This window comes from Carcharodon carcharias, chromosome 17, assembly GCF_017639515.1.
Source record: "Carcharodon carcharias isolate sCarCar2 chromosome 17, sCarCar2.pri, whole genome shotgun sequence".
NCBI lineage: Eukaryota > Metazoa > Chordata > Chondrichthyes > Lamniformes > Lamnidae > Carcharodon > Carcharodon carcharias.
Window position 1 is genome coordinate 67,297,824 of NC_054483.1, and position 24,031 is coordinate 67,321,854.

At 46.2% G+C, this 24,031-nt stretch overlaps 1 protein-coding gene across 1 annotated transcript in view; it reads right to left on the minus strand.

Annotated features, from left to right (window-relative positions):
* eno4 (enolase 4) overlaps positions 1-24,031 on the minus strand; it is a 545,628-nt gene that overhangs the window by 483,272 nt on the left and 38,325 nt on the right. The window contains exon 6 of the mRNA XM_041209277.1: positions 15,368-15,558. Coding sequence (XP_041065211.1) covers positions 15,368-15,558 — 191 coding nt within the window. The remainder of the gene's footprint in view (positions 1-15,367; positions 15,559-24,031) is intronic.

Here is a 24,031-nt window from a genome sequence, read left to right on the forward strand (position 1 = left end):
AGAGACAGACAGACAGTGAGATAGAGTAATGGTGAGAGTGAGAGAGAAGGAGAGTGAGTGTGAGAGAATGATCATGTCTGACAGCAAGAAAGAGGGCAAGAGAGAGTGAGAGGGAGCGAGAGGGAGCGAGAACGATTGAGATAGTGATGTAAGAGTGTGTGACCAAGGGACGCAGACAGTGAGAGATAGAGAGTGAGAGTGAGAGAGAGAGAGAGTGAGAGAGAGTGAGAAAGAGAGAGTGAGAGAGAGTGAGTGTGAGGGAGAGAGAGAGTGCATGATAGAGTGAGTCTGAGAGAGACCACATGAGTGAGATTTTGAGAGACAGACAGACAGGCAGTGAGATAGAGTAATGGTGAGAGTGAGAGAGATGGAGAGTGAGTGTGAGAGAATGAGCATGTGTGACAGCAAGAAAGAGGGCAAGAGAGAGAGCGAGAGGGAGCGAGAACGATTGAGATAGTGATGTCAGAGAGTGTGACCGAGAGACACAGACAGTGAGAGACAGAGTATGAGAGGGAGAGTGTGTGTGTGAGAGAGATCATATGAGTGCGATTGTGTGTGAGAGAGAGAGAGAGAGTCAGTTTGTGAAAGGGAAAGATAGTGAGAGAGTGTGACTGAGTGTGCGAGAGAGGGAGGGAGAATGAGTGCGAGAGAGAGGGAGCGTGAGTGCGAGAGAGAGGGAGCGTGAGTGCGAGAGAGAGGGAGAGTGAGCGCGAGAGAGAGGGAGAGTGAGTGTGAGAGGGAGGTAGAGTGAGTGCGAGAGGGAGGGAGAGTGAGTGCGAGAGGGAGGGAGATTGAGTGCAAGACGGAGGGAGAGTGACTGTGAGAGGGAGGGAGAGTGAGTGTGAGAGGGTGGGAGAGTGAGTGCGAGAGGGAGGGAGAGTGAGTGCGAGAGGGAGGGAGAGTGAGTGCGAGAGGTAGGGAGAGTGAGTGAGAGAGGGAGGGAGAGTGACTGCGAGAGGGTAGGAGAGTAAGTGTGAGAGGGAGGGAGAGTGAGTCCGAGAGGAAGGGAGAGTGAGTGCGACAGGGAGGATGAGATAGTGCAAGAGGGAGAGGGAGTGGATGTGTGCATGACAGAGAGAGATAGTGAGAGAGAGAGTGAGAGAGAGAGTGAGAGAGAGTGTGTGGGACAGAGTGAGAGAGAGATAGTGTGCAATAGAAATTGAGGGAGAGAGAGAGAGCATATGAGTGAGATTATGAGAGAGACAAACAGACAGCATGTGTAAGAGTGATAGCGAGAGTGAGAAAGCGATAGTGAGAGTGTCTGTGAGGGAGAGAATAAGAGTGAAAGAGAGGGAGAGTGACTGAGAGAGAATGAGAGTGAGAGAAAGAGGGTGAGAAAGTGTGGGAGAATGAGCGCAAGAGAGAGCAAGAGAGAAGGTGAGAGAGCGAGAGGGAGGGATTGCGAGGGAGCGAGAGTGATGTGACAGTGTGTGACCGAGAGACAGAGACTGTGAGAGCGAGAGAGTGTAAGATAGAGAGAGGGAGAGAGAGAGAGATCATATGAGTAAGAGTGTGAGAGAGAGAGAGTGTGTGCGTGAGAGAGAGAGCACATGTGAGTGAAAGTGAGTAAGTATGAGAGACAGAGAGGGTGAGTGCGTGAGAGAGTGATGTGTGGGTGAGAGAGAGAGAGTGTGAGAGAGAGTGTGAGAGAGAGTTTGAGAGGGAGGTGGAGGTAGAGAGGAAGCACGGGTGAGTGAGAGTGTGAGATATAGAGAGAGAGAGTGAGTGAGAGCGAGAGAGTGAGAGAGGAGTGGGAGAGAGGGCGAGAGAGAGAGGGAGCGAGAGGGTGACATGAGAGTGTGTGACCGAACGACTTTGAGAGAAAGAGTATGGGATGGAGCCTGTGTGTGCAAGAGAGATCATATGAGAGCGAGAGTGTGACAGAGGGAGAGCAAGTGAGCTACACAGAGAGGGAGAGAGAGTCAGTGTGTGAAAGAAAAAGAGAGAGAGTATTGAGTGTGACTGAGTGTGCGAGAGAGGGGGAGAGAGAGTGAGTGCGAGAGAGGGAGAGAGAGTGCGAGAGGGAGAGGGAGAGAGTGCGAGAGGGAGAGAGAGAGAGGGAGTGATGTGAGACAGAGAGAGCGTGTGTGTGTGTGTGTGTGTGTGTCTGTGTGTGTGAGTGTGTGTGAGAAAGAGCGAGAGTGTGCGAATGAGAGAGCGAGAGTGTGAGAAACCAAGACAGTGGGAGAGAGTGAGAGAGAGAGTGTGCGGGACAGAGTGAGAGAGTGTGTGTGTGATAGAGAGTGAGGGAGAGAGAGAGCATATGATTGAGATTATGAGAGAGAGATAGACAGACAGACTGTATGTGTATGAGAGTGATAGTGAGAGTGTGAGACAGTGTGTGAGTGTGTGTGTGACTGTGTGTGTGAGAGAGAAAATGTGAGAGAGAGTGTGAGAGAGAGAGAGTGTGTGTGTGTATGTGTGAAAGAGAGAGAGCGTGAGAGTGAGAGAGAGTGACAGAGCATGTGTATGTGTGTATCTGTGAGAGAAAGAGAGCAAGAGTGTGAGAATGAGAGGGAGAGAGAGAAAGTGAGAAACCAAGACAGTGACAGAGAGAGTGAGAGACAGAGAGAGAGTGAGAGAGACTGATAGAGAGTGAAAGAGAGTGTGCGGGACAGAGTGAGAGAGTGAGTGTGTGCGATAGTGTGAGGGAGAGTGAGAGCATATGAGTGAGATTATGAGAGAGAGAGACAGACAGACAGACAGACAGTAAGTGTATGAGAGTGATAGTGAGAGTGTGAGACAGGGTGTGTGTGGGTTTGTGAGTGTGAGTGTGTGTGAGAGAGAGTGTGTGTGTGTGTACGTGTGAGAGAGAAAGTCTGAGAGTGTGTCTGTGTCTATGTGTGAAAGAGAGAGAGAGTGTGAGAGAGAGAGAGCGTGTGAGAGAGAGTGAGCGTATGAGAGAGAGTGAGCGTGTGAGAGAGAGCGTATGTGTGTATCTGTGAGAGAGAGAGAGTGTGAGAATGAGAATGAGAGAGAGAGAGAGAGAGTAAGAAACCAAGACAGTGAGACAGAGAGAGTGAGAGACAGAGAGACTGAGAGAGAGACTGAGAGAGAGAGTGAGAGAGAGAGTGAGAGAGAGAGTGAGAGAGTGTGCGGGACAGAGTGAGAGAGAGAGTGAGCAATAGAGAGTGAGGGAGAGAGAGAGCATATGAGTGACATTATGAGAGAGACAGACAGTATATGTATGAGAGAGAGTGATAGTGAAAGTGAGAGACTGATAGTGAGAGTGAGAGAGAGAGAGTGAGAAAGTGTGGGAGAATGAGCGCAAGAGAGAGCAAGAGAGGTGAGAAAGCGAGAGAGAGGCAGAGAGAGGGAGTGAGAGGGAGCGAGAGGGAGCGAGAGGGAGTGAGAAAGTGATGTGTCAGTGTGTGACTAAGAGACAGAGACTGTGAGAGAGAGTGTAAGATAGAGACAGAGAAAAAGAGTGAGAGAGAGAGTGTATGCATGAGAGAGAGAGAGAGCACGTGTGAGTGAGAGTGAGTAAGTATGAGAGACAGAGAGTGAGTGTGTGGGTGAGGGAGAGAGTGTGAGAGAGAGTGTTAGAGTGAGAGAGAGGTGGCGGTAGAGAGAAAGCACGTGTAAGTGAGAGAGTGTGAGAGATAGAGAGAGAGCGAGCGAGTGAGAATGAGCACGAGACAGGGTGAGAGAGGACGAGAGAGAGACAGCAAGAGGGTGACGTGAGAGTGTGTGACCGAGAGACTTTGAGAGAAAGAGTATGAGATAGAGTCTGTGTATGTGAGAGAGATCATATGAGAGAGTGTGTGACAGAGAGAGAGAGAGCGCAAGTGAGTTAGACAGAGAAGGAGAGAGAGTCAGTGTGTGAAAGAGAAAGAGAGAGAGTGAGTGTGACTGAGTGTGCGAGAGAGGGAGAGAGAGTGATTGCGAGAGGAGAGAGAGTGATTGCGAGAGAGGGAGAGAGAGTGAGTGCGAGAGAGGGAGAGAGAGTGAGTGTGAGAGAGGGAGAGTGGATACGAGGGAGGTAAAGTGAGTGCGAGAGGGAGGGAGAATGAGTGCAAGAGGGAGAGGGAGAGAGAGTGCGAGAGGGAGAGAAAGATTGCGAGAGGGAGTGGGAGAGAGAGAGAGGGAGTAATGTGAGACAGAGAGCATGTGAGTGTGTGTGAGAGAGAATGAGAGTGTGAGAATGAGAGAGAGCGAGAGAGTGTGTGAGAAAGCAAGATGTTGAGAGAAAGAGTGAGAGTGAGAGAGAGTGCGAGAGAGTGTGCGATAGAGCGAGGGAGAGAGAGAGAGAGCATATGAGTGAAATTATGAGACAGAGAGACAGACAGTATGTGTATGAGAGAGAGTGATAGTGAGAATGAGAGTGATAGTGAGAGTGACTGTGTGAGAGAGAATAAGAGTGAGAGAGAGGGAGAGTGAAGGTGAGAGAGAGAAAGAGTGAGAAAGTGTGGGAGAATGAGCACAAGAGAGAGCAAGAGGGAAGGTGAGAGAGAAGGAGCGAGAGAGAGTGATATGACAGTGTGTGACCGAGAGACAGAGACTGTGAGAGAGTGTATAAGAAAGATAGAGAGAGAGAGAGAGAGAGATCATATGAGTGACAGCGTGAGAGAGAGAGAGAGTATGAGAGTGAGGGAGAGAGAGAGAGTGAGAGAGTGTGAGAGAGTGAGAGAGAGATGGAGGTAGAGAGAAAGCACGTGTGAGTGAGAGAGTGTGAGAGATAGAGAGAGTGAGCGAGAGAGTGAGAGAGAATGAGAGTGTGAGAATGAGAGAGAGCGAGAGAGTGTGTGAGAAACCAAGACGTTGAGAGAAAGAGTGAGAGAGAGTGAGAGAGAGTACGAGAGAGTGTGCGATAGAGTGAGGGAGAGAGAGAGAGTGAGTGAGAGAGAGGGAGCGAGAGGGTGACGTGAGAGTGTGTGACTGAGAGACTTTGAGAGAAAGAGTATGAGATAGAGTCTGTGTGTGAGAGAGAGAGATCATATGAGAGGGTGTGACAGAGAGAGAGAGCGCGAGTGAGTTAGACAGAGAGGGAGAGAGAGTCAGTGTGTGAAAGAGAAAGAGAGAGAGAGAGTGTGTGTGTGACAGAGTGTGCAAGAGAGGGAGAGAGAGTGAGTGCGAGAGAGGAAAAGAGGGAAAGAGAGTGGGTGCAAGAGAGGGAGGGAGAGTGAGGACGAGAGGGAGGGAGAGTGAGTGCGAGAGGGAGAGAGAATGCGAGAGGGAGCAGGAGAGAGTGCAAAAGGAAGGGAGAGTGAGTGCGAGAGGGAGGGAGACTGAGTGTGAGAGGGAGGGAGACTGAGTGCGAGAGGGAGAGAGAGTGCGAGAGGGAGAGAGTGATGCAAGAGAGTGTGAGACAGTGGGTGTTTGTGTGAGTGTGTGTGTGTGTGAGAGAGGACGTGTGTGAGAGAGTGTGCAAGAGAGAGAGTATGTGAGTGTGTGTGTGTGAGAGAGAAAGTTTGAGAGACAGTGTGTGTGTGTGCGTGTATGTGTGAAAGAGAGAGAGTGTGAGAATGAGAGAGGGTGAGAGAGCGTGTGTGTGGGTGTGTATCTGTGAGAGAGTAGGAGAGAGACAGCTAGAGTGTGAGAATGAGAGTGTGAGAAACCAAGGCAGTGAGAGAGAGAGAGTGAGAGAGAGAGTGAGAGAGTGAGAGTGAGAGAGAGTGTGTGGGACAGAGTGAGAGAGAGAGTGTGTGCAATTGAAATTGAGGGAGAGAGAGAGCATATGAGTGAGATTATGAGAGAGACAGACAACATGTGTATGAGAGAGAGTGATAGCGAGAGTGAGAGAGCGATAGTGAGTGTCTGTGAGAGAGAGAATAAGAGTGAAAGAGAGGGAGAGTGACTGTGAGAGAGAATGAGAGTGAGAGAGAGAGAGTGAGAAAGTGTGGGAGAATGAGCGCAAGAGAGAGCAAGAGAGAAGGTGAGAGAGTGAGAGAGAGGGATTGAGAGGGAGCGAAAGAGAGCGAGAGAGTGATGTGACAGTGTGTGACCGAGAGACAGAGACTATGAGAGCGAGACAGTGTAAGATAGAGATAAAGAGAGAGAGAGATCATATGAGTAAGAGTGTGAGAGAGAGAGAGTGTGTGTGTGTGAGAGAGAGAGCGCATGTGAGTGAAAGTGAGTAAGTATGAGAGACAGAGAGGGTGAGTGCGTGAGAGAGAGATGTGTGGGTGAGAGAGAGAGAGTGTGAGAGAGAGGTGGAGGTAGAGAGAAAGCACGAGTGAGTGAGAGCGTGAGATATAGAGAGAGAGAGTGTGTGAGCGAGAAAGTGAGAGAGAAGGAGCGGGAGAGAGGGCGAGAAAGAGAGGGAGGGAGAGGGTGACATGAGAGTGTGTGACCGAGAGACTTTAAGAGAAAGAGTATGGGATGGAGCCTGTGTGTGCAAGAGAGATCATATGAGAGAGAGAGTGACAGAGAGAGAGAGAGCGAGTGAGTTACACAGAGAGGGAGAGAGAGTCAGTGTGTGAAAGAGAAAGAGAGAGATAGAGTGTGAGTGTGACTGAGTGTGCGAGAGAGGAGAGAGAGAGTGAGTCCGAGAGAGGGAGAGGGAGAGAGAGTGCAAGAGGGAGAGGGTGAGAGAGTGCGAGAGGGAGAGGGAGAGGGAGAGGGAGAGGGAGTGATGTGAGACAGAGAGCGTGTGTGTGTGTGTGTCTGTGTGTGTGTGAGAAAGAGCGAGAGTGTGAGAATGAGAGAGCGAAAGTGTGAGAAACCAAGACAGTGGGAGAGAGTGAGAGAGAGTGAGAGACAGAGTGTGCGGGACAGAGTGAGAGAGTGTGTGTGCGATAGAGAGTGAGGGAGAGAGAGAGAGCATATGATTGAGATTATGAGAGAGAGAGACAGACAGACAGACTGTAAGTGTATGAGAGTGATAGAGTGTGAGACAGTGTGTGTGTGTGTGTGAGAGAGAGAAAATGTGAGAGAGTGTGTGAGAGAGAGTGTGTGTGTGTGTAAGTGTGAAAGAGAGAGAGAGAATGTGAGAGTGAGAGAAAGTGACAGAGCGTGTGTGTGTGTGTATCTGTGAGAGAGAGAGAGCAAGAGTGTGAGAATGAGAGAGAGAGAGAAAGTGAGAAACCAAGACAGTGACAGAGAGAGTGAGAGACAGAGACAGAGTGAGAGAGATTGATAGAGAGTGAAAGAGAGTGTGCGGGACAGAGTGAGAGAGTGAGTGTGTGCGATAGAGTGTGAGGGAGAGTGAGAGCATATGAGTAAGATTATGAGAGAGAGAGAGAGACAGACAGACAGACAGTAAGTGTATGAGTGATAGTGAGAGTGTGAGACAGGGTGTGTGTGGGTTTGTGAGTGTGAGTGTGTGTGAGAGAGAGTGTGTGTGTTTATGTGTGAGAGAGAAAGTCTGAGAGTGTGTGTGTGTGTCTATGTGTGAAAGAGAGAGTGTGAGAGAGAGAGAGCGTGTGTGTGTATCTGTGAGAGAGAGAGAGTGTGAGAATGAGAGAGAGAGAGAGTAAGAAACCAAGACAGTGAGACAGAGAGAGTGAGAGACAGAGAGAGACTGAGAGAGGGAGTGAGAGAGAGAGTGAGAGAGAGAGTGAGAGAGAGAGTGTGAGAGAGTGTGCGGGACAGAGTGAGAGAGAGTGTGCGGGACAGAGTGAGAGAGAGTGTGCGGGACAGAGTGAGAGAGAGTGTGCGGGACAGAGTGAGAGAGAGAGTGAGCAATAGAGAGTGAGCGAGAGAGAGAGCATATGAGTGACATTATGAGAGAGACAGACAATACGTGTATGAGAGAGAGTGATAGTGAAAGTGAGAGAGTGCTAGTGAGAGTGACTGTGAGAGAGAGAATAAGAGTGAGAGAGAGAGAGTGAGAAAGTGTGGGAGAATGAGCACAAGAGAGAGCAAGAGAGAAGGTGAGAGAGCAAGAGAGAGGGAGTGAGAGGGAGCGAGAGGGAGCGAGAGAGTGATGTGTCAGTGTGTGACTGAGAGACAGAGACTGAGAGAGAGAGTGTAAGATAGAGACAGAGAGAGAGTGAGAGAGTGTATGCATGAGAGAGAGAGAGAGAGCGTGTGTGAGTGAGAGTAAGTATGAGAGACAGAGAGAGTGAGTGCGTGAGAGAGTGAGAGTGTCTGGGTGAGAGAGAGTGTTAGAGTGAGAGAGAGAGAGGTGGAGATAGAGAGAAAGCACGTTTGAGTGAGAGAGTGTGAGATATAGAGAGAGAGAGAGTGTGAGCGAGAGAGTGAGAAAGAATGAGCGGGAGAGAGGGCGAGAGAGAGGGAGCGAGAGGGTGACATGAGAGTGTGTGACCGAGAGAGAGCGAGTGAGTTAGACAGAGTGGAAGAGAGAGTCAGTGTGAGAAAGAAAGTGAGAGAGTGAATGTGACTGAGTGTGCGAGAGAGGGAGAGAGAGTGAATGCGAGAGAAGGAGAGAGAGTTACTACGAGAGAGGGAGAGAGAGTGGGTGCGAGAGAGGGAGGGAGAGTGAGTGCGAGAGGGTGAGAGAGTGAGAGGGAGAGAGAAGGAGAGTGCGAGGGAGAGAGAGCGAGGGAGTGATGTGAGACAGAGAGAATGTGTGTTGTGTGTGTGTGTGTGTGTATGTGTGTGTGTGAGAGAGCGAGAGTGAGAGAAACCAAGATGGTGAGAAAGATTGAGAGAGAGTGGGTGCGAGAAAGGGAGGGAGAGTGAGTGTAAGAGGAAGGAAGAGTGAGAGGGAAAGGGAGGGAGAGTGCGAGAGGGAGAGAGAGAGAGAGGGAGTGATGTGAGACAGAGAGAAAGTGTGTGTGTGTGTGTGTGTGTGTGTGTGTATGTGTGAGGGAGCGAGAGTGTGAGAAACCAAGACGGTGAGAAAGAGTGAGAGAGAGAATGTGCGGGACAGACTGAAAGAGAGAGAGACAGTGTGTGCGATAGAGATTGAGGGAGAGAGAGAGCATATGAGTGAGATTATGAAAGAGAGAGTAGGACAGACAGACAGTATGTGTATGAGTGATAGTGAGAGTGTGAGACTGTGTGTGTGTATGTGTGTGTGTGAGAGAGAGAGAGGATGTGTGTGAGAGAGAGTGTGCATGAGAGAGAGAGTGTGTGTAAGTAAGAGAGAAAGTGTGAGAGAGAGAGAGAGAGTGTGTGTGTATGTTTGAAAGAGAGACCGAGAGTGTGAGAATGAGAGAAAGTGAGAAACCAAGACAGTGTGAGAAAGAGAGTGAGAGATAGAGAAAGAGTGAGAGAGAGTGAGAGAGTGAGAGAGAGTAAGAGAGAGTGCGGGAGAGTGAGAGAGTGAGAGAGAGTGAGAGAGAGAGAGTGTGCAATAGAGAGTGAGGGAGAGAGAGAGCATATGAGTGAGATTGAGAAAGAGACAGACAGACAGTATGTGTATGACAAAGAGTGATAGTGAGAGTGACTGTGAGAGAGAGAATAAGAGTGAGAGAGAGGGAGAGTGACGGTGAGAGAGGGAATGAGAGTGAGAAAGAGAGAGTGAGAAGTGTGGGAGAATGAGCGCAAGAGAGAGCAAGAGAGAAGTTGAGAGAGTGAGAGAGAGCGAGAGAGTGATGTGACAGTGTATGACTGAGAAACAGAGACTGTGAGAGACAGTGTAAGATAGAGAGAGAGAGAGAGATCATATGAGTGAGAGGGTGTGAGAGATAGAGAGAGAGAGAGAGTGTGAGCGAGACAGTGAGAGAGAATGAGTGCGAGAGAGGGCGAGAGAGACAGAGGGACCAAGAGGGTGATGTGAGAGTGTGACCAAGAGACTTTGAGAGAAAGAGTATGAGATAAAGTCTGTGTGTGTGAGAGAGAGTGTGACAGAGAGCGAGCGAGTGAATTAGACAGAGAGGGAGAGAGAGTCAGTGTGTGAAAGAGAAAAAGAGAGAGTTTGTGTGTGACTGAGTGCGCGAGAGAGGGAGAGAGAGTGAGTGCAAGAGAGGGAGAGAGAGTGAGTGCGAGAGAGGAAGAGAGGGAGAGAGAGTGGGTGTGAAAGAGGGAGGGAGAGTGAGAACGAGAGGGAGGGAGAGTGAGTGTGAGAGGGACGGAGAGTGAGTGCGAGGGGGAGAGACAGTGATATGAGAGAGTGTGAGACTGTGTCTGTGTGTGTGTGAGTGAGAGAGAGAGAGAGGATGTGTGTGTGTGTATCTGTGAGAAAGGGAGAGAGAGAGAGCGAGAGTGTGAGAATGAGAGAGAGTGAGTGAGAAACCAAGACAGTGAGAGAGAGAGTGAGTGAGAGTGAGAGAGAGAGAGTGTAACATAGAGAGAGAGAGAGAGAGAGAGATCATATGAGTGAGAGTGTGTGTGAGAGAGAGAGCATGAGAGAGTGTTAGAGTGAGAGAGGTGGAGGTAGAGAGAAAGCACGTGTGAGTGAGTGTAAGAGATAGAGAGAGAGACAAAGCATGAGAGTGTGAGAGAGAATGAGCGCGAGAGAGAGAGAGGGAGCAAGAGGGTGACGTGAGAGTGTGTGACCGAGAGTCTTTGAGAGAAAGAGTATGAGATAGAGTCTGTGTATGTGAGAGAGATCATATGAGAGAGAGTGTGACAGAGAGAGAAGAGCGAGTGAGTTAGACAGAGACTGTGAGAGAGAGTCAGTGTGTGAAAGAGAAAGACAGAGAGAGACTGAGTGTGACTCAGTGTGCGAGAGAGGGAGAGAGAGTGAGTGCAAGAGAGGAAGAGTGAGTGCGAGAGAGGGAGTGAGGGGGGTGCGAGAGAGGGAGTGAGAGTGTACGAGAGTGAGGGAGAGAGAGAGTGTGAGAGAGAGAGAGAGTGTGAGAGAGAGAGAGTGTGAGATAGAGAGAGAGTGTGTGCATGAGAGAGAGAGCACGTGTGAGTGAGAAAGTATGAGAGACAGGGAGAGGGAGTGCATGAGAGAATGAGAGAGTGAGAGTTTGTGGGTGAGAGAGAGTGTGAGATAGTGAGAGACAGTGAGAGACAGTGAGAGAGAGTGAGAATGAGAGAGAATGAGAGAGAATGAGAGAGAGAGCACGTGTAAGTGAGAGGCAGAGTGAGAGACCGAGACTCTGAGAGAGAGAGAGAGAGAGAGGATGTGTGTCAGAGAGAGTGTGCGTGAGAGAAAGTGTGTGAGGTATGTGTTTGTGAGAGAGAGTGAGAAAGAGAGGGAGAGTGTGCGAGGTGTGTGTTTGTGAGAGAGAGTGTGAGAGAGTGTGTGTGTGTGTGTGTGACAGAAAGAGAGAGTGTGAGAGTGAGAGAGAGTGAGAAACCAAGACAGTGTGAGAGAGAGTGAGAGAGAGTGTGCAGGACAGAGTGAGAGAGAGTGTGCAGTAGAGAGTAAGGGAGAGAGAGCATATGAGTGAGATTATGAAAGACAGACAGACAGTATGTGTATGAGAGACAGTGATAGTGAGAGTGACTGTGAGAGAGAGAATGAGAGTGAGAGAGAGAGTGAGAAGTGTGGGAGAATGAGCACAAGAGAGAACAAGACAGAAGGTGAGAGAGCGCGAGAGAGGGAGTGAGAGAGAGCGAGAAAGTGATGTGACAGTGTGTGACTGAGAGACAGAGACTGTGAGAGAGAGAGTGTGAGAGAGAGTGTTAGAGTGAGAGAGAGAGGCAGAGGTAGAGAGAAAGCACGTGTGAGTGAGAGAGTGTGAGAGATAGAGAGAGAGAGTGAGAGAGAATGAGCGGGAGAGAGTGCGAGGGGACGAGAGAGAGAGGGAGCAAGAGGGTGACGTGAGAGTGTGTGACCAAGAGACTTTGAGAGAAAGAGTATGAGATAGAGTCTGTGTATGTGAAAGAGATCATATGAGAGAGAAAGAGAGTGTGGCAGAGAGAGAGAGCGAGTGAGTTAGACAGAGAGGGAGAGAGAGTCAGTGTGTGAAAGAGAGAGAGAGAGTGAGTGTGACTGTGTGTGCGAGAGAGGGAGAGAGTGAGAGAGAGGGAGAGAGAGAGAGTGCGAGAGAGGGAAAGAGAGTGAGTGCAAGAGAGGGAGTGAGAGTGTATGAGAGTGAGGGAGAGAGAGAGTGTGTGAGAGAGAGAGAGCAAGAGACAGTGTGAGATAGAGAGTGTGTGTGTGCATGACAGAGAGAGAGAGCACGTGTGAGTGAGAGTTTGTGGGTGAGAGAGAGAGTGAGATAGTGAGAGACAGTGAGAGAGATTGAGAGAGAGAGCACATGTGAGTGAGAGGCAGAGTGAGAGACCGAGGCTGTGAGAGAGAGAGAGAGAGACTGAGAGAGAGACTGGGATATAGAGTGTGTGTGTGAGAGAGAGAGCATGTGAGTGAGATTATGAGAGAAAGACAGACAGCATGTGTATGAGAGAGAATGAGAGAGACAGAGAGAGTGATAGCGAGAGTGAGAGGGAGAGTGACTGTAAGAGACAGTGAGCGTGAGAGAGAGGGACAGTAACTGTGAGAGAGTGAGAGATAGACTGAGGGAGAGAGTGAGATAATGAGAGCGAGAGAGAGGGAGATGTGAGAATGCGATATGAGAGTGTGAGAGTGAGAGACAGAGACTGTGAGAGAGAATGAGATAGAGAGTGCGTGTGTGAAAGAGAGAGCATATGAGTGAGAGTATGCGAGAGAGAGTGTTTATGAGAGAGTGAGGGAGAGAGAGAGAGCATGTGGGTGAGAGTGAGTATGTGAGAGAGAGTGAGTGAGTGCGTGAGAGAGTTTGAGTGAGAGAGAGTGTGAGTGTGTAAGCGAGAGGGAGGGAGTGAGCGAGAGGGAGGGAGTGAGCGAGAGGGAGGGAGCGAGAGGAAATGAGCAAGAGGGAACGGGCGAGAGGGAAAGGGAGGGAGCGATGTGAGTGTGTGTGACCGAGAGACAGAGACAGTGAGAGTGTGTGAGATAGAGTGTGTGTGTGTGAGAGAGAGATCATATGAGTGAGAGTGTGAATGAGTGTGTGAGAGAGAGAGTGTATTAGAGTGAGAGAGAGAGAGTGTGAGAGAGAGAAAGAGCGCATGTGAGTGAGAGTGAGTAAGTATGAGAGACAGAGAGTGTGTGCGGGTGAGGAAGAGAGTGTGAGAGTGTTAGAGTGAGAGAGAGGTGGCGGTAGAGAGAAAGCACGTGTGAGTGAGAGAGTGCGAGAGATAAAGAGAGAGAGCAAGCGAGCGAGTGAGAATGAGCACGAGAGAGGGTGAGAGAGGACGAGAGAGAGAGAGAGCAAGAGGGTGACGTGAGAGTGTGTGACCGAGAGACTTTGAGAGAAAGAGTGAGATAGAGTCTGTGTATGTGAGAGAGATCATATGAGAGACAGAGAGTGTGTGACAGAGAGAGAGAGAGAGCAAGTGAGTTAGACAGAGAGGGAGAGAGAGTCAGTGTGTGAAAGAGAAAGAGAGAGAGTGAGTGTGACTAAGTGTGCGAGAGAGGGAGAGAGTGAGTGCTAGAGAGGGAGAGAGAGTGAGTGCAAGAGAGGGAGAGACAGAGTGCGAGAGAGGGAGAGACAGTGAGTGCGAGAGAGGGAGAGACAGTGTATGAGAGTGAGGGAGAGAGAGAGTGTGAGTGAGAGTGTGAGAGAGTGTGTGCATGAGAGAGAGAGAGAGAGCACGTGTGAGTGAGAGTGAGTAAGTATGAGAGACAAAGAGAGTGAGCGCATGAGAGAATGAGAGAGTGAGTTTGTGGGTGAGAGAAAGTGTGTGAGACAGTGAGAGACAGTGAGAGAGAGTGAGAGAGAGTGAGTGAGAGAGCACTTGTGAGTGAGAGGCAGAGTGAGAGACTGAGACTGAGAGAGAGAGAGACTGTGAGAGAGAGACTGGGATATAGAGTGTGTGTGAGAGAGAGCATATGAGTGAGATTACAAGAGAGAGACAGACAGTGTGTGTATGAGAGAGTGAGAGTGAGAGAGAGAGAGAGTGATAGCGAGAGAGAGAGGGAGAGTGACTATAAGAGAGAGTGAAAGTGAGAGAGGGACAGTGACTGTGAGAAAGTGAGAGATAGAGAGTGAGTGATAGACTGAGGGAGAGAGTGAGAGAATGAGAGCTAGAGAGAGGGAGATGTGAGAGTGTGATGTGAGAGTGAGAGATAAGATTGTGAGAGAGAGTGAGATAGAGAGTGTGTGTGTGTGAAAGAGACAGCATATAAGTGAGAGTATGCGAGAGAGAGATTGTTTATGAGAGAGTGAGGGAGAGAGACAGCATGGGGGTGAGAGTGAGTATGTGAGAGAGAGCGAGTGAGTGAGTGCATGAAAGAGTTTGAGTGAGAGTGTGTGAGTATGTAAGCGAGAGGGAGCGAGAAGGAGGGAGTGATCGAGAGGGAGGGAGTGAGCAAGAGGGAACGAGCAAGAGGGAATGGGAGGGAGCAATGTGAGAGTGTGTGACCGAGAGACAGAGACTGTGAGATAGAGAGTGTGTGTGTGAGAGAGATCATATGAGTGAGAGTGTGTGAGAGAGAGACTGTATTAGAGTGAAAGCGAGAGAGAGAGAGAGAGTGTGAGAGAGAAAGAGAGAGTGTGCGTGAGAGAGAACATGTGTGAGTGAGAGTGAGTAAGTATGAGAGACAGAGAGAGTGAGTGCATGAGAGTATGTGGGTGATAGAGAGAGTGAGATAGAGGTGGAGAGGTAGAGAGAGAGCATGTGTGAGTGAGAGTGAGTAAGTATGAGAGAGTGAGTGCATGAGAGAGTAAGAGTGAGTGAGAGAGAGTGAGAGACTGAGACTGTGTGAGAGAGAGAGAGAGAGAGAGGGAGAGAGAGATAGTGATTGAGAGAGAGATAGTGATTGAGAGAAAGTGTGTGAGAGAGGGAGAGTGTTAAAGAATGTGAGAGAGTGAGAGACCGAGACTGTGAGAGAGAGAGTGAGATAGTGAGTACGTATGTGAAAGAGGCAGCAGATGAGTGAGAGTATGCGATAGAGAGAGCGTGTATTTATGAGAGAGTGAGAGTGAGGGAGAGAGAGAGAGAATGTGGGTGAGAGTGAGTATGTGTGAGAGAGAGAGAGAAAGTGAGAGACTGTGAGTGAGTGTGAGCGAGAGCGAGTGAGAGGGAATGAGAGGGAGCAATGTGAGAGTGTGTGACCGAGAGACAGATACGGTGAGAGTGTGAAAGAGAGAGTGTGATGGTAAGAGAGAAAGTGAGAGTGAGTGTGCGTGAGAGTGTGTGAAAGAGAGACTGCGTGTGTGTGTGTGTGTGTGTGTGTACGCGGGTATGCGTGCATACATGCACACGTGTGCAAGGGTGTGTGTGTAGTGTGAGGTTGCTAATACTCCTCTTTTGGGTTTTATGTGTGAAATAAACTAGCCTTCTGGGACAACACGAGTTTGCTGCGGTCTATTAGTAAATTGGATCACACAAACCGAGGGTTTGGGATAACATGTCACTGCACAGTTTAAAAATAATTCAACACACACTCTGCTTACGGACAGGTGGCGAGAGGAAATCAGACCAGTTTGCCTATCTCTCTCCTACCTGTAACACGATGAGGAAGAACAAACTGATAGCTAATTGTGCTTTAATATTCACAACATAATGTAGAGGGTGGATGTAAGAACTTTTAACAGAGAGGTTTGAAAGAACTAAGGATTTCGAAGAACTATAGCAATACCTCAGCAACTTGTCCACTTGAGTCTGGTTAGCTGGCAAAAGCCCTTTTAGCAAGGAATTCAGTGGTTCATTAATCCATTCCAAGGCAATCTGGACAGATAGATTTTTTAGTTCATTTTCTTTATCCATGATATCTTGGGTAGCGTAATTAGGATCACGACAACAATTAGACATTGTAGTAAAACAGACACTCTGAAAAGAAGTAGATTGTGTTAGACCATATTTAAAGCAGCTATTGTAAATAAAAATGAGTTAAAGTTGCAATGTCAATATACAAATAATGTCTTCTGTAGATGAGGTATTGCTTGACTTCAATTTTTAGAAGCAAAGCTTATAGTCATATTTCATGCAGTATATTTTGTATACATTATGGTCTTCATTTTTAAATCCAGACTGTAAATATAACAAATATAAAGTGCACAAATATATTAAGTTTCATTGAATTAGTCTTCCTGGAGCTGCCAGGAAGTTTCTTTAAGTGTTTTGTATAAACTATTATTTTGGCCAACAAAGTTCCATTAAACAAAAAAAGTTCAGCTCTTCACTAAACATGCAGTAAAATCTGCTGGAAATTTGTTGAGCCTGAAAGCAAACCAGCAACAGTATTGCACAGTTAACATAAAGGAATGAGATGTTAAGCATTCTTTGAAAGATGCTCAATCTCCAGATATAAACAGGTTGTGATAAATATAAATGGAATTACTAGCTTGAGTGCCATGAGCCAGATTTTGCCATCTCAACACTGGGCAGCCTGTGCCAAGCAGCCAGAAATAGAGGCAGGGGATCAAAAATTTAAAAACCTCAGCCTATTCCCGCTGGTTGCCATTTTGATCCATATGAGAAATGTGGCATATGAGATTGCGAACCAATGCGCAATCAAACTGACATCGGGTTCAGCCTTTTGAATGTCTGCCTCAATTTTGAATTTCTACGAGTTTGAGATCTTCAGTGAGGCAGGTGGCTCCTGAAGCCTGTGTGAAACATGTCATGTCAGTCAGTTTATGAGGGAAGCCTGTTAGATTGGGAACCTTTTGACAAGTTTGAAAGGTCTTACCAGCTTCAAATGTCATAATTAGGTGCTGCATGATAAGTATGTTTTAATGAGTGATTGATCATAGAGCTCTTTAAAAGGTAAGTAACCATTAAATTGACCAGTATGGGTAAGTATTCCGATGCATTGGAGTACTTTCTCCAGTGAATAAAGTGCTCTTTTGCATTCAACACTGTCGGGATCAGATATTAATGAGTCATTTGGACCCTGTGCTTTTATTTTTGCATTGATTTAAAGTCCAGACATCGTTGAGCCTTTCAAAAGATGAATTCATGCCTGACTTCTTTGATTGAAAGCCCATCTGTTGAGCCTTTGAAAAATGAACTCCGAAAAGCTTGTTTATATAGTTACGCAATGTAACCCATTATGAATGTTGAGTTTCAAGCCCCACTAATGGGTTTTGCTCAGCAAGGGTTATTTACACAGATGTGAAGGGGACTGAGAGCTTTGTTTGACTGACAGTTTTATGAGCAGATAATAAGATTGATGTGTTTTGAAGAGGTTTTCAATGGCTGTTTATTTTGCCAGATTTATGAGCACTTAAGAGGAGTAAGTTTTTCAACTGAGTTTAAAGTGACTGTATATTTGATGGACAGCTTTATGAGCAATTTTTAAAGTTGAGTTTGAATGGATGATTGCTTATTTATTTCATGAGGATTTCAAGACTTCCCATTTTATTACCAGGCTCTAGTATCCATGGTGGATATTAGGTGAGGGGATATGGAGGATGCATGCGGGCAATGGAGGGGCCATATGGATTATGGAGGGGGTACGGAGATATGAAGAAGTATAGAGCAAATGGGAGGAATGTAGATAACTGTGAAGACAAGATATATTAGATAGATTACTCAGATAAAGATGATAAGAAAAAGATAGACTACATGGTAAAATTTAAAAGAATTAAATGAGTAAAATGACTTAAGTGTTCTGACACATAAATGTTTAAAAGAGAAAAATAAAGGACATAATTTAATGAATTCCCCCAGGAAGCAGGTTGGGAGCCTTGGGGGGGAGGGGGGGCATGCATAATCAGGTAGGAAGGTGCAGGTGGAGAGCCTGTCACCTTCCTAACTGCCCTTTATAAAGTAAGGGGCAGGCAAGGTTGAGGTCAGCATTCCCACCACTTAGCTAAATGAGGCCCTTAAATAGCCAATGAAGGGCTTCATCAATGCTGCTGGTATTGTAGCAGCTACAGGCAGGGCCCAAGCCATGTGGGAAGGTTGCAAGATATGCCTTTGTTAGCTCTAAAATTTCCAATTCCACTGCATCCTAGCCAAACTCCCATCTTCCATCCTGCATGAACTTAACCTCATTCAAAACATTGTTGCCCATATCTCAACTCCCATGGTTTATGTGGTCTGCCCTCCTGTGTGATCTTCCCAAAGGTGGGCAATTAACATACTGTCTCTGAGAGTCCCATTCAATTAAGGACTGCAGATGGGTCTCGTAAGCAGTTGGGCTAATGGGAGTGCCTGAATCTCTTGGTAGCCGACAGCCCCCCCGAAATGTAGGGGACCACTGCAGCACCTCAAGATGAGACGCCCTCTGAATGCTTCAAAAATAGGTTAAATAAATTATGCCTACAGCTGCCAGGCCATCATGGTGGAGGGGACACCTCCAGAAGAATGGTCTGCAGCTGTAGCTCCAGACCGCTGGTGTCTGCAGCTAGGAGTTGTGGTGGGGGGGGTTTTGTGTGTGTGTGTGTGGGGTGTGGTTGGGCAGGGCTGCAAGTTTGCTGGGAATTAAAGCAGGCTCCTAAGTAGGCACTTAATTGCTTATAATGAGCTATCCATAATTGTTGGACAGGTAGCTGATGCCTGTATCACTCCACCTCTGGCAAGATCGCCCGGAGATGGGAATGTATAAGATAGAAGACCCGATGCACCTCATGGAGCTGATAAGATTCTATCCTATGATTCTGTAATTCTATGTCCCAGTGAATTATTCATGACACCAAATTTGAACACTTATTCCTTATTAGTCCTACTCTACTGCTATGGTATTCATACAAAATTGTAATGAAATGTGAACAGTGAATGTTAAAAACAGTTAATATTACAAACGGAATCAAATTATAAATGCTGTTTATTCATTATGTATATTATATACATTTACAATAAATACATTTATTAGCTGAAGTGCTAATTGGTAGGCAAATGAACTTGGATTGGTAGCGGCATTGCAATGGAGAATGCACCAGTTAACTGATGACTGACAGTTAACTGCCAAGCTTTGTTTAAATTCAAACCAGGCAGGTTGACTCTGATTGGTCAAGGTATTGTCTTGGGGAACGACCAGAAAATGCTCTCACCTAAGCTCCCTTTCCTTCACGTGCTAGTTCGGAAATCTGCCAGGGGGTTCTCTACGACCAGCCTACCTTCACTAGTCAATATATGCATTGGGATTCCCACAGTTCCACGCATCATAAGATTGGCCTTATTGGCAACCTTGTAAATAGGGCCTAAGCCATTTGCTCACCGTGCAAGCTTGATGCTGAAATAGGGCGTATCGAAGCCATGCTGCGAGATAATGGCTACCCTGATTAGATCATTGCTCGTTGTATATTGTACAAACTCATGAATGGACCTAGGCTGCCTCTTTTGGTCCCGAAAAGTGCCCAGCGTACATTAGATTGCCCTAGAAGGGTAATCTATCTCAAAATTTTGAGCAACGGGTGAAGCCAGCCATTTCACACTGCTATAATGCAGTAGTTGTGTTAACAAGTGGTGTTCACCAATAACAGGATGCTGCTGTCAAGCCAAAATTACATTCTGCCCATCACACAAATGAATAATGTGGGAATATGAATTTCAGTGCAGGTGTGATGCTAGGTATGTAGGCTGTATGTCCAAAAGATTAGCGGATCGTATCAAACCGCATGTCGCTTTGGTTGTTCACAACAGGCAAGGTACTGTCTGTACCCAGCCAGCTCATGCTTGCAAAACTCAAAACATAGTGTCCAACATTAGATGTGTTTTCACAATTAGACAACATTTGCTAAACAATCCTGAGTGTACTAATAATTACACTGACAACCAATTTAAGATTGGTTGGGCTCGCAGTGTGGCTCACTTATGCATGCCAGAAGCTCCATATATTAATACACAGGGCCTTGCCCTTTGCAGACAGAAAGAACATGTACACACATTGCACCTTTTTCAACTAAACAAAATAGGCGACAGTCATTCTCTGGTTCAATCCCCAGGCAATGCCTTGATCAAACAGAGTCAACCTGCTGGTTTGAATTTAAACAAAGCTTGACTGTGTGTCATCAGTTAACTGGTGCATTCTCCATTGTAATACCTCTACCAATCAGAGTCCACTTGCCAAACAATCTGTACTCTCTTCTCTTGCAATATAAATTGTTGTTCCCTTTACATTTGGTATTCTTGTGAATTGTCCTGATAAATGCAAGACAAAAACCTTTGATTACGGGTGTTTTTTACAGCAAAATGAAAGAGAAGGTCTGTGATAGAATGGAAGGTCAATGATATTAAATGACATAAGGTTTCATGGTATTAAAGCCAAAGGGAAAGGTAATGGGTAAAGAAAGAAATGTTTTGTCTAGATGAGGTGTGAATAGTTAGATAGCAGTTGTCTGAATGCAAACTAAAGGAAGAATTGAGAAAAAAATCAACCAACAGAAAAAAAATGGAGTCAGAGGTTATGATCTAAAATTGTTGGACTCAATGTTGGGTCCAGGAGGTTTTAGATTGCCAAAATGAAAGGTGAGGTGCTGTTCCTTGAGCTTCCTTTGAGCTTCACTGCAACACTGTAGCAGGCCAAGGGCGGAAAGTTCAGAGTGGGAGCAAGGTAAAGAATTGAAATGACAAGTGACAGGAAACTCTGTCTGTGGATTGAACAGAGGTGTGCTGCAAAACAGTCACCCAGTCTCTGCTTGGTCTCACCAGTGTAGAGGATTGGCTTTATGTTGTTGTATTTGATAGATATAAACTAAATTCACCACAGAAAGTTGATTTCTTTTATCATTCATTCAAGGGATGTTGGCACTGCTGATAAGGCCAGCATTTGTTGGCCATCCTTAATCGCCCTTAAAAAAGTGATAGTGTCTTCTTGAACTACTGCAGTCCATGTGGTGTAACTCTTTCGAGTACAAACACTTTTCCATCTGTTTTTCAGATGAAGTTACATTGTTTCATAGTTTTGCCATTGTGAGATTTGAACTCTTGATCTTTGAGTTACAAGTCCAGTACCATAACCACTTGGCTATTTAGGCCAAGCTCCTCCATGTGGTGTAGCTGCTGTTAGGAAGGGAGATCCCTGGTTGCGGTTGTTGGAGGCCAATCATCTTGGGATATCACTGCAGGAGTTCCTCAAGGTAGCAACTTATTCCCAACCATCTTCAGCTGTTTCATCAATGACCTTCCCTCTGTTATAAGGTCAGAAATAGGAACATTTGCTGGTGATTGCACAGTGTTCAATACCATTCACAACTCCTCAGATATTAAAAGAGTCCATGTCCACATGCAACAGGAGGTGGACAGCCTTCAGGTTTGGGCTGATAAGTTGCAAGTAACATTCATGTCACACAAGTGTCAGACAATGACTATCTCTAACAACAGAGAATCTAACCATCTTCCCTTGATGTTTAATGGCATTACCATAACTAATTCCCACCATTAACATCTTTGGAGTTACCATTGACCAGAAACTTAAGTAGACCGGCCATATAGATACTGCTACAAGAGCAGGTCAGAAGCTAGGAATTCTGCTTTGAGTAACTGACCTTCTGACTCCCAGAAAGTCTGCTCACCCTCTACAAGGCACAAGTCGGGGTGTGACGGAATGCTTTCCACTTGCTGGGATGAATGCAGCCCCAGCAACACTCAAGAAGTTTTACACCATGCAGGGCAAAGCAGCCTGCTTGACTGGCACCCAATCCTCCTTTGACATTCACTCCCTCCACCACCAATGCACAGGAGCAACAGTGTGTGCCATCTACAAGATGCACTGTAGCAACTTACCAAGGTTGCTTCGACAGTATCTTCCAAACCTGTGTCCTCTGCCACCTAGAAGGACAAAGGCAGCAGATGCATGGGAACACCACCACCTTCAAGTTCCCCTCCAAACCACACAACATTCTGACTTGGAAATATGAGGCTGTTTCTTTATTGTCGCTGGCTCAAATTCCTGGATCTCCCTTCCTAACAGCACTGTGGGTGTATCTGCACCACATGGACTGCAGCGGTTCAAGGCACCACCACCTTCTCAAGGGCAATTAGGTATGGGAAATATATGCTGGCCTGGCCAGCAATACCCACATCCTGTGAATGAATAATAAAAAAAAAATCAGGAATGTGGATTAGTCATGCACCTGTATCGTTACATATCAACAGATTGACTATCAGGGCCAGGGCTCGGTAGTAGAATGTGACATTTGGCACAAGCTAATTAAATTACTTTGAGGTTGTAATAAGTCTTGTGCTGGCCTGTGGGGGAGCCTCTAGAAAGCTGGCCAGTTTCTTTGCTGCAAAATCCGAAGTGTGGGTAATCAAGCATATGGGCAATTTCCAGACTCATGCTGTTGGCATACCTTGCAATTTCAGGCTTTAATGTCTTTTTATTTTAACTATACTACTTAGGTTTAACTATACTACTTAGGTTTAAAACTACATATATGTTTCTTAGTTTAAGTTCTGTTATTTTCTTTGTCTCCCCTCAGCTTTCTGCTGAAATTGCTTTGCAAATGTCCTGATATTAAACACAAACAAAAAATGTCTGTCTTCACATCAAAGATGCTGAAGAATCAGAATGTTCCCTATAGCTGCTGACAGATAATGGACCAATAATAAATCATTTTCATATTTTCTTTATCTACTTTAAAAGTTTTAGATAAAAAATGTTTGTACGCCTCGTGCTTTAGATGGTAATTTTAAAACAAAAATTGTATATTTAAGAGTCTAAGTCAATCAACAGTTGAGATGAAATGTACTGTAATTTGGAAAAATGTCAATTTAGAAAAATCCAGAGACTTACTAAAAGCAAAAGAGATCAGGTAGCACCATTAATGGTAATTTCAGAACAATCGAATGTAAATTAAGCCAAGGATCCAAGGAGAAATTATTTTAACACCAATAATGGAAATGATCTGGGCACAGTGGAAAACACCTGTATTTTATGCTTTTTAAACAGACTGAGCTGCTGATATTTAATATAATGGAGGTCTTGAGGGGAAATTAGTTTTAGACAGCAGATGGATTTGTAACCGCAGGAGATCGTGAGGAAATTGTAAATTGTGAAGTATGTTTATCTGGCCAAGAACTTAAACAAAGCAGCTGATTAAAGCCAAGACACTAGACCATGAATAGATTTTATAATTTATATATATTAAATACAAGAGAATATTGGCTGTTAAAATAACCCCACACTGCATCAGATTTTGTTGCAGACTAGTAATGCTCGTCACTTACTAGTGCACATTAGAGTTCTGATGAAGGGTCAACACCCAAAACATTAACCTCTCTCTTAACTTTGCCGATGTTGACAGACTTACTGACTGGGGTTTTCTGCTTCTGCCATCGCCAGCCTGTGATTTCCAGTTTAATAATAGCTAAATCTTAGTGAGCTGGTGAGGGCAAGGGCAGAAATCCCAGCCACTACATCGCTCCACAATTTATTTGCAGACCTACAAATTTATTTTCTTGTAAGTCTGACCCGGTTGCTCTAATATGTATGTAGGTCAAATATCGGCAGATGTTATTTAAACATTTGGAGTTAATTTAAATAAAAGATTATGTTCTGAAATTACTTAGCTATTCCAGCAGAATCCTGCTGTAATTCTAATGGAAGTCTAGTGGAACATCACAACCCTGGCAGGATTTGGGCACGCTGGATCCTTGACTGGAAGGGACAGTAGGCTGGTGAGTATAGCATCGAACGAAAAAGCCAGAGGTTATGAACTGGATTTTTGCACAGTCGTAAGGATTCAGGAGCCATTTAAAATTGTGGATGGGTCCCAATTCCAGGATTCCTACCACCATTCCAGCACCTCCAAAGTTTGGTGGCACGGAATAAAGGTGCGGGCAGCAAGCCTGCATCCTGCACTCCCAACCTGGCTGACTCCATTGTGTGGGTAGGTACCTTCTAGCCCCCTGCAATTTTCGTTGAGCCGGGCTAGCTTCTTGATGCTCGTTGTTCACGGCCCCTCCGAGGAGTCATGAACCATAATCTGGAGTTGGGTACCTTTTTAAAGGCAAGATCAAAGGTCTTACCCATGACCCCTCCATGTCAACTCATGCACCTCCATCTACACCAATGGACCCTCATACCTCCATGCTCACACATGGCACTTTCAAGCCCATTCACCCAGTGTACAGTCTGTACAGAACCAATGAACCCTATAGTAATAATGGCATGTGTGAAACAGCTTAAAAACACCCATTCATAATTTTCTTTCAATAAACAAACTGCTATTGCTATAAAAGCCTCAATCAACCAGACCTACAAAGTGTCAATAACAGAAGCTATAAGCACTTGACACCTCTTTATCTTGCATAAATAAACAATGACAAAACAGATCACAGAAAAAAAAGCTCATAAAAATATCATAATGCTGTCATTCAGCAAAGTTTTCTCTTCTCTATAACTCTGTCA